We start from the raw sequence: 16,757 nt of genomic DNA, 5'->3' as shown, positions 1-16,757 counted from the left end.
AATATACAGGGTGATTCTAAAAAGATGGGCAAAATTTTAGGAAGTGATAGTACACACCCAAGCAAACAATTTTTATCAAAGAATGCATTGTCGAAAACAAAACGCAAAGGTGCTGGCGCATTTGGAAAGTTGTTTGATGCAAACTTGAAAGCTCCATTCCTGTTGCGAGTTACCGCGCTGCGAGTTATTATTTGCATGTTATGGGAAGAAGAGCTCGTATACAAATTTTCGTTACGATTCATACATAAAAGCTGCTGATTCGAGAGTGCATTGTCAATCGCGTTAGCAACACATCTGAAGATGTTGCCCTTCTCTAATAAGGAAAAAGCTGATATGCATTTTGTCTGTGTATTCGGTTCCAACAGAACGCAGCGCCATCTCATTAGGTATGAGAACTGCGAAGCTATCTGGACGTAACATTTCCAAACCAATGGATTGGGCGAGGTGGTCCTATAGCTTGGCCACTGTGCTCGCCAGATCTTTCATGTATCGATTTCTTTTTATGGAGACAGCTGAATGCTCTTATGTATGAGACTCACATTGAATCTGCAGAAGAATTTGTCGCCAAGCTTTCGGCCGCTGCAGGGGAAGTTCGCGATATGACTGGTGTGTTTCAGAATGTTCGCCAATCTTTTATTTGTCGTTGTACTGCGTGCATAGCCAATGCTGGCCATTGTTTTGAACACTTATTGTAATCACATGTTATTAAATTTACTTTTATAGCTCAATTTCATCGTTCTTTGTGTGTTTTTGCCTCATATAAGAATGTAACTTTTGACGCCCTATAACAGTTTTGTGTTTTGTTTTCAACCATGCATTCTAGGATAAAAATTGTTTGCTTGGGTGTGCACTATCACTTCCTAAAATTTTGCCCATATTTTTAGAATCACCCTGTATAAATGCTTTAACAGAGCGGTCAATGAATAAATTGGCACTTCCAAAAAAATTAATTGTGCTTGCAAAGCCAGCAGAAAAACATGTACTATTTATCAATTTCAATCATAAATTATATGTCAACTGATTGAAATGAGCTGAGTGTGTTATAAAAATAAGCTGGTTTATTTCCGAAATGAAGAAGTTATGCATACAAAAGAATAGTGAAGCATTATTACTCACTTTATTTGCATTAAATAGCAAAAAGGTGCATTAAAAAAACGGATCTATACTCCTTTTTTTTCGTAAATTGCAACAGAAATTTGTGTTACCATAAACAAAAGATATTTAGCTTGCATAAATCACACAGCACATTATTCTGAAGCACACAACAGAACACACAACAGAAATTATTCTGAATAGTAATTGAACCTAATGGTCCCGTTGCCGTTAGAAAAAGATAGGAAATTTTAATGGTTAGTCAACTAGATACTACTAAACTCTGTTATCGACAAGTTACTGATTTTTATACTAGTCAGTTTATTTTAATACTTGTCAAAATAATTGGATACAAAGTTAAATAAAATATGCGACGAAAATGAAAGATTTTTTTTTCAACTCGTATATAGGTTTTAAAAAGAAGACATTTTATCCCAAGAAAAGCATTCTTATCTGGTTTTAACAGTCATGTCAAAAAATAAAACTCCTTTGGCACTGTTTTTGACGATTGTCAAAATTTTTGAATCATGTGAATCGAATGGTGTTTTCATAACCTACGGTCTGACGATGCTCCGAAATAGATTGGGGTTAAATTAATTGTGAAAACGTTGAATAGAACAATGTGAACAGCGTCTTTCTGCATAATGCGTAGCGAAAATCTACAAGATAAAGGAAAAATCTCAATTTGGAAAAGGGAAATTAAGCACTTTTTAAAAACACTCAATGAAAAAAGCACCTTTAAGGACTTTTAAAAAACGAAAATCGAAAGTAAGCACTTTTAAGCACTTATTAAAAACGCTACGCACCCTGTAATGCTAATACGTTATGAGAAACTGCAATAAATTTTGCTTTTCAATGATATTTCTGTTTCACAAAGAGAAACAAGCATGATTGTCAAGCAATTATGAGAGTTGGAGAGCGAAGCGAACAGGTAGTAGTAGAAAAGTATAAAATTAAGAAGTAGTAGTCCTAATAGTACAATAGTATAAAATTTAGAAGAAAAAAATGTGCCTATCATAGAGAACGAGGGTAATAATTGTGTGTGTTTGTTTTTAAATTAACGCAATTAGTTTTAGAGATAAAACGTCAAACGTAAAAAACGTACAAAAAGAAGACATTCTCCCCGAGGGATGATTTTTGACTAACTTTTGATAAAAAAAAAAATTTTTAAAAATCAAAGAAATTTTACCTTACTTATATATAATTTTTCATGGTTTAAAAATTTTCCTTATCCTAAATTTTGTAAAACATTCCTTATTTCATCAACTATTGACAAAGATCCGCCTGCGTGAAGAAAATTAATCAACATTAACGAAATGATAATGAATGAAATGGTAGAGGTATTAAAAATTCTCTCTAAACATTTGGTCAATGACGGTGCAAATCATGTAGGATTATCTATCCGTGTGTGCTGAAAATAATCTTTAAAAAAATTTAAATATGATCGTTTTTTTTTATTTAAATAAAACATTTTACTCTTTTTATAAATTGATCCTGCTAAATTTCATATTTTATCTATCGAAGTTTGTTTAATTCCACAATATGGTAATTGCTTTTGGGGTCATAAAAATCCTACTTTTCAAATTTTATAAATTTAATTTTAGCTTTCAGGAGATGTAACTAAAAATGCACGAAAAATGTAACTCTTTTCATAGAAATTTACTTACGTATCTCTTTGAAAAAGGCCTAATTTTTTAAAATATTTAATGTGTGTTTAGTTAAAAATTTCTAGCATGCCGTTAGTTCTTAAACCATCAATTTATTTCAATATTTTGCATAAAGTAATTTATAATAAATATAATAAAAAGTATGATATAGCATTGAACTTAGAATGTAGTATTAAACATAACTTCTAATTATTTGAAGTTTAGGAATATATTGAATTTTGTTTCACATTTACTATCTTTTTTTTCTTTNTTTTTTTTTTTTTTTTTTTTTTTTTTTTTTTTTTTTTTTTTTTTTTAAATGTGAACTTTAAATAAAGATTTTATGTATAATTGAAATCACTTTTATATTTTATAAAGTGTATGATGCTGCCATCTAGACACTGTTTTATAAAACAAAAGGGATGTGAAAAGGAAAAGGTTGTCTGATAAATTTCTCTTTCTTACTCTCCTCTTTTTTTTCTTCAAACCAAATTTGACGTTTTTTTATTCCTAGACTGACACAAGGAAATTTTTTATTTCGATTGGCCTGGAAAGTAATCAAATACAACAAAGAAAAACTATAAACTAATTTATTCATACATGAAGTAAATCTTCAATTTTAAATCATTAATTTGCTTAGTATTGATTTGTTTATCATGACAATAAAGTTAATATCTAAAACTCTAAAGTACTTCAGAATTTATTATTATTTTAAGTAAAAGCAAAATTTTATTAAAATGAAAATAATGCCTCTTCTTTACTCTAAATAAATAATACAACTGGAAAAAATTTCGTAACAAGAATTACAATAATTTAAATTATTATTTTATTATCATCAATTTTAATAATAACTTCTGTTTGGTTATTACAAAGGTTTAATGTACATTTTTAAATTAGCAAAATTTTTCTTCTATTTATGCACGCAGAGTCTTCTAAAAAAAGGTTAAGAAAAATTTAACATGCTATTCAAATTAAAAGTTAGTTTTTCATACAATACTTTCTCTAAATTTATTCCACATATAATTATTAATAGATAGCAGAACCAGTAAGAAAATCGGAAGTTTCGTATACTTATTGATTGTGATTGTAGATTTCGGTCAGATAAAAAAATATCATTACCTATTTGGATGTCAGAGGAATCTTCAATAATTATTAATAATCATTTGTTTATTTAAAATAATATTTAATTATAATTTCAAATATTACAAAAAAGTTTTTAAGTAGTTAAATTTTTTGATTTGAAGATTTAATAGCAGAGAGTGACTTCTTTTCTCTTCAATCATAAAGGATTTATTTTACTACTTCTAATTTCAAAAAAAAAATTTTTCATTTGATACTTTGTTCCGTTTTCTTAATAAAGGAAAAGTTTAAATATTTTTACGACGTGTGAATCACATAAAAGGAAAATTTATTTACAAAACTTTTTGAAGGAAAGACGAAAAACTTTTATGTCCCATATATCTCACTAGATAGCAGCAGCATTAAATGTAGTCATTTCAAACTAGTAGTTAGTATCATTTCAAACTAACATGCGTTTTCAAACCCAAAGTGGTGCCTCTTTGTTACGAAAGTTAATGTTATATGATTAAAAATATTATATGATTATTTTATACATTAACTTAAAACAACTATCTTGAAGTTTGAGTTTGAAAGATAGCCAGCGCCACTATGTAGGAACTAATAAAAGCAGATGATTGAAGTTTTTTGGTAGCATACATTTCGTATCACGAAATTCACTTGAAATTTGTTTCACATGAAAATTGGAATGTTAACATTGCCTGCAGAACTATTGTGTGTAAAGAAATTTTAATATTAATAGCAAACAAATTAATTTAAGGTGATTAGTTAAAAGTTTATAGTATAGATGTCACCACGATAAACAGACACAATCGTTGAAAACAAGGTAGCAGAGTAACGTAGAAATGAAATATGGGAGAAAGAAAATTTCAGCTGCTCATTATATTTATCACTCAGAGTTTTTTTTAAAAAAAATTTCTTTTTGAAAAATGTTGATAGATTTATTTCAATAAAAATGACGCTTGGGTAAGAATATGCTCATATATTTTACAAACACTTATTAATATGCAGTTTGTTATTGCAAATCTTTGTTGTAGAATCCAGCAGTTATTTAGTTCTTTTTATTTTTAAATCTCAAATATCTCTATATAGATATTATTATTATTATTTAACAAACTAAATTGTAATAGTATTTACTTCTTTAATTTTTATAATAAAGTTCATTTTCAAGAAATTTGTTTAAACAACAGTGGCAAAGTTTAACCTATTTAAGCCGAAACAACAGTTAATATTAATCTTGCCCTTAACTATGCGTTAAGGCAGGGATGGGCAATTCGCGGGCCAACTGTGGTCCGCTGGAAGGTTTTATCCGGCCCGCGGATAGAATTTTAACTCAACGATCCGCGGCGAATATAAACAATACATTATACATTCATTTTCTTGTCTACTTAGTTTAAAGTTTTTGTTCTTTTTTTTTTTAACTAAGTTTTGATGTCCTTTTTACTTTCTCTATTTTTGTTCTACAAAGCTTAAATTGATGGAAATAGTAAGACCAGATAGCTTCAATTGCTAAAATGGTAAAAGCAGAAGTTATTTATGGAATAGCCGTAGATTGGCTCCCACGAAGGTCTGTCTTTCTCGAGGCGTAGGCATAGAGAATATACTATAGGTGAATTGCACTTCACATGTGGCAGACTGCGCATTTTAAGCTCCAACGAGTGGATTTTTCTGCCGGCTCGAGTTCTAACATTTATTTTGTATGAAAAAATTGCACACACATGTCATTGTAAATAATCGTGAAATTTTTAAATTTATAAAATGGCTGGTGCTTCCTTGACTGTAAACTTTTTAAACCCCAAACAAGCTACTAAAAAACGCAAAGTTGATTTAGAGCGTCTTGAGTTCAATGATGAATGAACTTGGACAGATCTTTTTTGTCATATGAACAACTTGAATGTTAAGATGCAAAAATCAATTCATCGATGATATCTGGACCCATCTTAAAGCTTTAAAACTGAAACTTAATCTGCTTTATGGGCAGCTAGCTAAGAATGCCTTGTCTTATTTCTCGAGGTTAAATTCAATACCCTCAGTAAATAAGGAATAGCTTAGGAATTGCGAAAATGGCTTGAAAAAACTCCATTTTGAATATGAACTCATATTTCAAGATTTCAGTGCCATTCAAACAGAATTAGATACTTTTACCATGCCTTTCACGTTATTGTGAAACAGTGGGGTTGGATTTGCAGCGTGATTTGAATGAGTTGCAATCTGACAATCATCGGAAGCAGTTGATCATAAATATGCTAAAGTTTGAGTTTTACAAATCATTACCAAAAGTTAGTTTCCAAAATTTAATTTCATGCCCAGAAAATCAGTGCTATGTATGCTTCATCTTATATATGTGAACAAGTGTTTTCAACTATGAACCTTAGAAAAAATAGTTTTAGAAGTAGACTATAGTTAATAGTTAGAAGTAGACGAGGCATTTAGCCTCGTTCCTTAAAATAAGCACATCTCACTTCGAACCTCAATATAAGAAATTAAATCGCAATTTCATTCATCTCATTAAATGTCTAAATTAAAACTTGTATATCATATTTTCATATTTTAGAAGTTTTAACTTGGCCCACCAAACTTTTTTTTCTCGATTTTTGGCCCTCGACCAAAAAAGTTTGCCCATCCCAGTGTTAAGGTAATATAAATATTACATTAGCAGATCATGCAAAGAAGATATATTTTTGATAAACTGACTATCGCTGAATCCGGCAAGTAATAATGCGAAGGGGAAAAAATTCCTGACAACAGATCTTTAAAAATATCTTCAATTATATCTGAATTATAATTTTTCATTGGAATTAATTTTTACTTTTCTATAGTAAAGAACTGTCTTTTTTAATGCATTATAATTTTTTCATTACTCTTCATTATGTTTCAAATTTTTTATAAAATTATGCCTTGTAAACTCCGTTTTTATTTTGTTTTAAAAAACAGCCTCTAGAGTATCTTTTATTTTCTGATCGTGTTAATTTTCTTTATCATATTTTTAAATAAAAAATTGAAAAGAAAAATGTTTTATTATATTCCGCTATTAAAATATAAACCTCAGTAATAATTGGAGGGCAATTTTATAATTTTAAAACTTATAATGTTTGACTCGTTAATCACAGATTTAAATTAGTTATATCGAAACTAAAAGGCAGTTAACGAGATTGTTTTAGTACTTATTTAATTTGTAATTATTGAGTTTTGAATGTAGATCAAGTTACATTATAATTTTTTTACCTTTATAGATGAGTTTTTTTTTCTAACAATAAAATATAATAAAACTTTTATTTTACTTTTATTCATATTTTACATTAATTATTAATCTATTTACATTTACGAATAAAGAAAATATTTTTTATTTCTTGAAAAGATTCTAAATTTAAAAAATCTCTATTACTTCAGTAACAGGCCAATATATCGACATTCATCGATGTTTTAACCGGAATTCAACTAAATAAAGAAAACATTCTAAGCTATGCAAAATTTATGAGCTCATTTTATCACCTATTAAGAGAAATTTAGAGTTTTCATTTTCATTGACTATTCACATGAAATCTCTATTACTATAGGCCAATATATTGACATTCATCGATGTTTTAACCAGAATTCAACTAAATGAAGAAAAAATTTTAATCTGTGCAAAATTTATGAGCTCATTTTATTACCTATTAAAAGATATGTAGAGTTTTCATTTTCATTGACTATTCACATGAAGAATCTCAGATATCTAGAAATGAAATAGCTGAATTGGAAAAACAGATCTCTTCTTTTTTTAAATTTGGAGTAAATAATTGATAATTTACTATTATTAAGTAAGGAAATATTCTTAAAAATTTCCATACATAAAACATTTTTCAAAGCAAATTATCCAAATTTCATATCTTATTTTAAAGGTTTTCTATAGCTTCCATATTTATGAAAAATGTTTTTCAATAATCAAATTTCTGATATCGGTGATAAATGTTTGTCTTCCTTAAGATTGAAAGCTATCGATTTTTTGAGAAAGTGTTAAACCGATAATTTATTGTCAACACGAAGAATAAATAAATTTTGGAAAGATTCTAGACGTCTGTAAATAAAATTATTTTATTGATTTTATAATTTTCTTCCTCGTTTTCTGAATAAGGAAATAATCAACTTATTGAAATAGCAAAAAAAAAAAAAAAAAACACATTAACGAATTTTTTTTGTTCTGTTACATTTCAGAGTTTTTAAAGTGTATATTGCATGGTTTATGAGAATAATTCTGATTGATTTTTGGTAAAACATTTAATAATGTAATGATAAGTGAAACCACGGCTGGCCAAAAATAAATCGGCTGGCCTGGAAGAAAATTCTTGAGAAGGCCTGGTCCCACCTAAGGCTGTCATGTCACTGAAGAAGAAGAATGGTAAGAGAACTACTATTCAAGCATTAAACATTGGACAAAGGTTTTAACGAAGGAGAGAGTTGAAACTTATGTTTTATTTTTTAGGTTTATTATTTTATACCAGTCTTTGGTTCCTGTGACATGTTCCTCTAAAAATGGATATTACGGAAAAGAGTGCCAGTACTTTTTGTCGTAATTTGATTCGAGATTTTTCACATTGCTCATATGCTTTTATTGGCAATAGAGCTGCATTATTAAGCTCTTTTACCAGTGAAAATTAAAGATGCTTTTGATTCAGTTTGAAAACTTTAAATTCGAAGTTAAATATTGAGGAGAATAAAGTAGACTTAAAGACGAAAAACTTTTAAACACAATTAGAAAAAAAAATTTTATTTGTACATTTTTTTAAACAAAAATGACGATTTCGTGATATTTTTTTTATCGAGATGGACATTATGAATATTAAAAAATAATTCTCAATTTTTACATAATTTTATACATTGAAACATTGTAGAGACGAGGTAATTTTTCACCATAGTTAATAAATTAGAGCACAAAAGTTTCTCATTTCAAAGAAAATTGCGTGTTACGAAAGTTCATTCGTTTTTGGGAGACTAATTAAGCCTAATTAAAGAATTTTGCTATAGCAGTGATTTTTACAATAATTTTTAGCAAACACAAAGGGAAATGAAAAATTTATGACGTAAAAACCTAATTAAAGTATTTTCATCCCTACAAAGTACGTCCATATAGCAATTGCAGTTAATTTCAATGCAGTCAGAGAAGACTGCGTACCATAAATAGACCAAGCATGATTGCAGTGTTCTTTATTGGAACCTATGCAGGATGCGTAAGCCATGGCATGAGGTATGTAAGACTGTTCATAGACACCGTGAAAGAGATGAGCCATAGGACCTCGAGCATATACAGGGACATCTTCTGATCCATGGGTTTCAGAATCAAGTGGAAGCAAAGCGTCTTGTTGAAATTCTGGATTCACTTTAAAAGAAAAGTATTTGATTACTCTTTAAAACTGAAATTCAAAACAAATTAAATGTAGAAGGGCTTTTCAATAACACATAAGAAGCTCAAGTTTAAATATTTAAGACACACATCAAACATAATTAACAGGCATAAGTCTCCCATTGATAAAGGGAGAGACAAGCAACACTGGTACAGTTTATTACTGCAATTTAGGGAAAGAAGACTAAGTATAGGTTGAAGCGAAAAAGGAGGTGTAATGTGTACATACTACCTGATAAATTAAGTCTAAAAATTTTAATTTACATACAAATAAAGCAATTACAAAAACAAATTATTGAGAAATGTATTTGATGAACTAAAGAAATTTTCGAAAATAGAATTTACAGAATCACCAAAATAAACAAACAGCAACAAAAAAAAAAAAAACCTTCGTAAAGACCGTGATATATATCTAATGTATATAATTCTCTTACGTGGCTCCCAAATTTTGGCTGTATTTCTTTTCCGCCGGTGGCAACGTTTGCTTTGTTTTGTTTACGTTACTATTTCTCTTACACGGCGAATCGACCCATGATTGCCGCTAAAAATGTCGCGTGCCAACTCTAGCCGAGATGGCTTAACATATAGCGTTTTTAAAAACGGAAACTGAAATAACCAGAGAGCATCAGCTGCGGCAATCTCATACTATTAAGCTGGATAGAAGGGAGTAGTCTTTGTCGATAGATCTCCATTTTAGTATTTTGTCGAAAGCGCTTTTTTTCATGAATTTATATATTACGAATTTATTTGACGATTTTTGATTCATATTACGAATTATACTATAGCACATTTCTAATAGGTTTAACGAATTACATGTCATTTATTTAAACTCAAATTTATTTTAATGACTTAGTATTTACTAAAAAGATGTAATTTTTTTTTTTTTTTAAATAAATGTTTTTATATGGATTTGAATGATTGTTTTGAATTCTTAGACTTTTGTGCATTTGCAATGTACCTAAGTTAGTAGCGAGCGAGGCGAGCTTGGTTTGCGAAGCAAACCATATAAGAAGGCGTAGCAAAGAAAGAATGCGTAGCGGGGGTTGGCGAGCGTGAGCGAGCAGGGGGCGCAGCCCTCTAGTATATACATAAAATCCTTATCAAATGACACCATTCAGGTTCCAGACTCCGAAGAGGAAAGACGTCTCCAGATTAGCTCCTGATAAGAGATTCTCTGTTGATAAGAAGATGCCTTCCGGTGGAAGAGGTAGCGGTCACCTTCGGTGCTCTTCAGTCGCAGGGTCCGAGTGCTGCGGGGGCTCGACCCCCGAGTTATCGGGCATCCGGACTGTTGAGCCAGTTTCAGAGTTGAGTGATTCACTCCAGCCCTTATTAGGGCTCTCGAAAAGGAATATCACCAAAGCAGCCACAGGGCTACTGGAACAGGAGTTAATGGAGTATCCTACGGGAGAAACATCTAACTCCAACCCTGTTGTGCAGTATAGTGACGTGTTGAAGGGAAACGTGGATACCGGAGAGCGCGTCGGAAGTAGCGGTGGCTTGCCGCCGGGCTTCGCGGCGGTACCCGGTATAAAGGATTTTGATGTTGTGAAGGTTTTAAATAAGCAATTTATAGAAAAGTTGAAAAGTGGTTGTTATGTTCCTCCGATGAGTGGAAATAACACTAGTGGAAGTACAAATAGCAATGATGGGGCATTGGCTATTATGGCAGAGCAGATGAAATCTATGAATGAAAAGATAGATAAACTTCTGCTAGAGAATGAAAAGTTGAGGCAAGAGAATAGGCACTTGCAAAAGATGTTGACACGGAGAGAGGAACTGCCCATTCCCCCTGTGAAAGACATAGAGATCGTGAAAGAGGTCACGATAGAAAAACCAAAATCAAACTTACCTCGGAAAAAAGGGGGAAAAGCTAAGAAAGCGATAGAAAAGGTCAGCTCTGCTCTAACATCTGACAGTGATGATAAAAGCGGACCTGCAAAAAAGGCAAAAGTGTGGAAAAGGAGAAATTTGTAGAATTAGAAGTTGAGAAAGAAGTAGAAATAGACGCAAAAGAGAGCGAAGAAGTAAAAGTTGATAATGATAATGAAATTGAGAATTATGATAGCGAAAACGAAGAGATGGATTTAGATGGGTTCCAAATCCAAAAGATTAAGAAACGGAAAGTCCCTCCGATTACTATCAATGATAACCAGCAAACCTGAACTAGTATTACAAAAATTCTTAGAGATTTTCTAGGAATGACTGGATTTACTGGTAAAGTTTTTGGTGATTCGATAAAACTGACTTTAGCTAATGAAGACGACTTTCGAGTTGTCACAAAGCATTTTAGAGATGAAAATATTAAATTTTTCACCCACAACTTGAAAGGAGACAAACCCCTTAGAGTAGTAATGAAGGATATTCCATCAAATATGGAAACAAGCGAAATTGAAAGTGCGCTGATTGCACTAGAATTTACTTTTCTGAAAGTGAAACAAATGAGAAGTTTTCGAGACGGTGCACTCAAAAACCTTCCATTATTTATAGTAACACTGCCCAAGAACGAGAAAAACAAGGAGATCTTTGATCTCAGGTCTTTTCTCAATTTGAAAATAAGAGTTGAGTCTTACAAAGGCAGAACGAACCACGTAACCCAGTGTTACAGATGACAAGGGTTTAATCACGTTTAGGATTCCTNTTATACTATAGCACATTTCTAATAGGTTTAACGAATTACATGTCATTTATTTGAACTCAAATTTATTTTAATGACTTAGTATTTACTAAAAAGATGTAATTTTTTTTTAAAAGAAAGTTTTTATATGGATTTGAATGATTGTTTTGAATTCTTAGACCTTTGTGAATTTGCAATGTACCTAAGTTATTAGCGAGCTAGGCTAGCTTGGTTTGCGAAGCAAACCGTATAAGAATGCGTAGCAAAGAAAGAATGCGTAGCGGGGGTTGGCGAGCGTGAGCGAGCAGGGGGCGCAGCCCACTAGTATATACATAAAATCCTTATCAAATGAATGAAAATGAAGGAAAAAAAGGAAAATAATTTGAAAAAAAAGAAGAAAAACAAAAAGATATATAAACTTGACAAATTACTACTGCAGAAAGTGGGACTGAAAGACTAGAAACCTACTTTAAAACCTATTTTATAAAGCCTATTTTATTTTATAGGAATAAGTGTAAAAGCCACTATCAGAAGCACTGAGTTTCACCAGATAACCAAACTGGTGAAATTGTTTTTCATCTTACCTTTCTAACAAGGAATTCAACTTATTTCTTTAACGTTTTTGCTTCTTCTTTGCCTATATACTAATTTGAGACCCCCTAATGTACCTAAAAATATATATGAATGACCTCAATGAATTACTTTTCATTTTGCCTAAATCTTGGTATAACAGCAACGTTTGATTTCTTATACTTAAGTGCGGTACGTTATTTAAGATGTACTGCAGTGTTGCCTCTTCCTCTTCTTGGAGCCTAAACTCAATCTATCTGATCTTTACTAAACACTCTAGCCAAAGTACATTGCAATAATGAAAATTTTAATGAATTAAATTAAAGAAAATAGGTAATTAAAGCAGAGCATCCTGGTTATGAGTTTTTTTATTATTCGAAAACAATTAGGCCTTTAAAGTAAAAACAATACATAAATGCGTTTGTGAGAAACATATATGATAAAACTGACTTACTAGCTTCGTCATTGGTCAAGTTGCGTTCTCGGGCGTTTTTCTTGTAACCTGGTCCATTTAGGTAACCCAGAGTAGTAAAAGTTAAATTGTCTATGTCTGAAACTCCACCAATACCTGTAAAAGATAGATTAATAATTTATTGTGATTGGTGGTACTATTCCTTTTTGGGGGCCGTTAAAACTTACAAACAAAATACTTATGTTAGGTACTTATCAATTTATTATGCACTAGTAACTAAAATACCTAGTATCCAGCACTACAATTAATTAAGTATCATTAGCGTCAAAAATAGTTTTAGCAATTTTTACGGTCCTCAAGAAAAAAATGGTATATGAATGTGTTCGGCCTTTTTTTTAATATATTTAATGTGCCCTTCATATGCTGATCTGTTAATAGACATTAAACAATTTGAATCATTTTTCAGTGCAATTATGCTGATCTGCTAATAGACACGAAAAAATTTTAATCTTTTTTTCAGTGCAATTATGCTGATTCGCTAATAGACATTCAACATTTTAAATCCTTTTTCAGTGCAATTCAGCTCCTTCTTGCTGAGTTGTCAGACAAATATTGTCAAATAGCCTTAATGATAATAATTTGAGAAGTGTTCAAGAAAAAAGTTAATCTAAATAGGAGACGAATTGTTCGTTTTAGCTCGAATTAAACTGATTTTTCGGGGAAACAATAAAATCGATTTTCAAAAACCTTCTTTCTTCATTTGTTCTACAGTTCACTAATAAATGTTAACGATTTAATTTATTTAATTTTTCTTGGAAATGTATAATTGGACTGTCAAAATTAAAGTTTTAAATGGAACAAATAATAATAATTATTAGAAATTTCAAAATTTCGGGAGAAAAGTAAGATTAGAGAAGCAGAAAATGTTTCATAGTAAGTTCAATATTTTCATTAAAAAACTGTATATTTGGATTGTTTTTACGTAGTCTTGTTTGAAAAATTCGTCTTTTTTAATGCAACACAGATAATTTAGCAATACAACAAATAAATACATAAAATTAAACAATTTCTAAATTTGCTACATAAAGTGTTTTTTTACTTCCAGATTGATTGTGTGCAATATTGTGGAAATTTAGTTTGAATCTGAATTAACATAATCTGTTACTGAAATGGTCATTTTAAGGCAATTTGGGACCCAGATATAGCCTCATTTTCATAATTGTAATATACATGATTTTAGTACCTTGTTTTAAAAAGAAAAGTATTTAAAAAAGGTGTATAAAAATATCATCAAAAAATCTATTTTAATCACCTATAATTTCAGTCCCTCTGACAGGATAATCTCCACCCAGGGCGAAAACATGAGAGTGGTCAGCAGTGACCACTATAAGAGTGTCCTTTTCATCGACAATATCTATGGCCTTCTGTATGGCTTGATCAAATTCAACTCCTTCTTCGAGCGCTTTCATTGCCCAGTTTTCGTGATGTGCATGATCAATTCTTCCCCCTGAAATACGGCATACAGTTTTACTCATAAATATTAAGTTTCCATTCCATTTAAACGGAAGCTGGATTGATATATTTTTAAAAGAAATCATTCATAGTTAATGTTCACTATTCAGTGTTATTTTGCCTATTTGCAGAACCTGTCTAATATTGCAGTGAAATTATATTTTTTCATTAGAAAAATGTAAACCTTAGATTTTTTTTTTAAAGCTTTGTTACATTATTATAAATTATACCTAGAAATTCCCTCACTTTTTCTCTGTACACTTCTCCCCTTTTATTCTTATTTTATAACTGGCGCTGAACAGCCAATCCAATTCTGTTTGAAAGGACTATCAATTTTCATTACCGTAGCCTTATAATTTTAAACCCACAACAGAAGACAAGGGAACTCCTGGATCAAGCTTTGGAACAAGCAAGCCTTCATGGTGGTTTTTTTTATGGAACTAATCCGCATTTACGTTACATGGAGAGGAAAATCACTAAAGCCTCCCGCGGTTAGCCTGTTAGTAACGGTGACCAACGTTCAAATTCGTTTTGCAATTTTGTACTCAATCTAGAAGACAAGGGAACTTCTGGATCGAGTATTGGGAGAATTTTGTCCCGTATTTGCGTTGCATGGAGAGGAAAACCACGAAACCTTTCCACAGCTAGCCGAACGGCAAGGAGATTTAACCCATGATCAGTTTACCACTGCGGATATTTTACGTCAGCACTGTGGTCGGTTGATTAATAAAATTGAAAAAAACGTTTAAAAAAATTGCTGAGCATCATTAATTTAGTAGAAAAAAACTTTTGTAATTTTCATTAATGCTGGAAATCTAACGTTTAAAAAGCGCATTTGTTTGTATGTAGTTTCTTACTCTGTGACGAAAGAAGCGATCTTATAAAAAAAGCTAGTTATCATAAGGTTTATTTTTTATTTTCAATAATCAAAATTAAAGACAAGTTTAAGATCGAAGAAAAATGTGTTCTTGTAATTTATAAAAATTGCCTGCCTCATTTTATCCCGTCACGGGGCACGAAATTGCGAACATCGCGTTATATGCGTTCTGCGCTTACTACAATGTAAAAAATTCCGGATCAAATTACGATAAAAAGTACCGGATCTCAAGGGGCTGATAATTTTTGCTTATTCACTTTTCCAGGAACATGTTACGGAACAAAAAATCTCAGAATCACTCTAAATAAACATTAATGTAAAAATTATGGTAAAAAAGATTTTTATGGATGAGTCATTTTAAGTGCCGGTACTTTATATCATAATTTAATCCGGAATTTTTTGCAAAAATCAAAAACCACATTTGTAATAACTTAATAATGCTCTGTAACTTTGTAGTTTGGTTTTCTGCCTTCTATCCTGCACCAATTTCAAGATAAATGCAAACTCATTAATTTTTTTTTTCAAGTGAGGCTGCATTATGTAGTGCATAGCCATTTTATTATACCTAGATACCTCTTTTATAATTATTTTTGTTGCTGTTCGGAAATTAAGAGATTGGACACGGGCTTCAAGCGGCACTCTATAGTTTCATGTAATCTATTAAATTAATAACCAACCGAAATTATTTAATTGAAATTAATGCATACTTCTTACCTTCAACAAGCAGAAAATATCCTTTTGAATTCCTATTGAGTAATTTTATTGCTTTTTCTGTCATCTCTGTTAATGTGGGATACTCTTTTTTAAGGTGTGGTCGCTCTGTTACGTATGGTAGATGGTTCGAATGGAACAATCCTGAAAGTATGTTTTTGAGATTTCAGATTGTTATTTTATAGTGGCACTTAGAGACATTATTAAAATGTTACATACTATTTGACCTGAGTTGACTTATCGAATTAATTCAGAAAGGAAATTTTTGATAAATTAATACTCAAAACCTGAGAGCCAACTAAATGATCAGACCTAGTCGTATCATTGATTAAATAGATACGGTACCAGGGTTTCTGAAACCATAGGTCTGTGATACGATTGTTGTTCGTAGCTACTCCCGCTTTATACAAATCCATATAGTGCGTAGAATATGACTCCAGTATGGTAGGCCTCAGTTTTGAAGATAAGTGGGGTAACTATGACTGTGATAAGTGGGGTAACTAGTGGGGTAACTCGTGAATGAAAGATGATGGAAAAATTTCTTTTTATATTAAATATTTTAATTTCTTACGAAATTTAGTATTGAAAAAGTAGTAAATAAATAAAATAAAAAATCGGAGCTAATTTCTGTGTGCAACACAAATTAAATTTCGTTTCCAAAAAATATTACACTCTATAACAAAAAAATCGACGCACCAAGAAGGAGTAGTCCGATTGAAACGAAAATTGGTGGATAAGAAGAAAATGTACAGAATAGTAAATGATTAAAATTTCAGAACAATTGAATAATTTATTGTAGAGTTACAGTAACAAGTTCAATAAGGTGTTGATCCGCCTCTAGCCTGGATACAAGCTGCCACACG

General features: G+C 30.9%; 1 protein-coding gene across 1 annotated transcript in view; it reads right to left on the bottom strand.

Moving 5' to 3' along the window:
- Positions 1-8,546: 8,546 nt before the first annotated feature.
- The window catches only part of LOC107444737 (alkaline phosphatase), a 21,622-nt gene continuing 13,411 nt past the window's right edge, over positions 8,547-16,757 (bottom strand). Inside the window, exons 6-9 of the mRNA XM_071179871.1 lie at positions 15,898-16,038; positions 14,107-14,301; positions 12,837-12,950; positions 8,547-9,171 (exon numbers count right to left, since the gene is read on the bottom strand). Of these exons, the coding sequence (XP_071035972.1) occupies positions 8,888-9,171; positions 12,837-12,950; positions 14,107-14,301; positions 15,898-16,038 (734 nt within the window). The 3' untranslated portion in view covers positions 8,547-8,887. The remainder of the gene's footprint in view (positions 9,172-12,836; positions 12,951-14,106; positions 14,302-15,897; positions 16,039-16,757) is intronic.

Source organism: Parasteatoda tepidariorum, chromosome 4, assembly GCF_043381705.1.
Source record: "Parasteatoda tepidariorum isolate YZ-2023 chromosome 4, CAS_Ptep_4.0, whole genome shotgun sequence".
NCBI lineage: Eukaryota > Metazoa > Arthropoda > Arachnida > Araneae > Theridiidae > Parasteatoda > Parasteatoda tepidariorum.
Note: the sequence above shows the minus strand (reverse complement) of the source record. Positions and strands in the feature narration are given on the sequence as shown.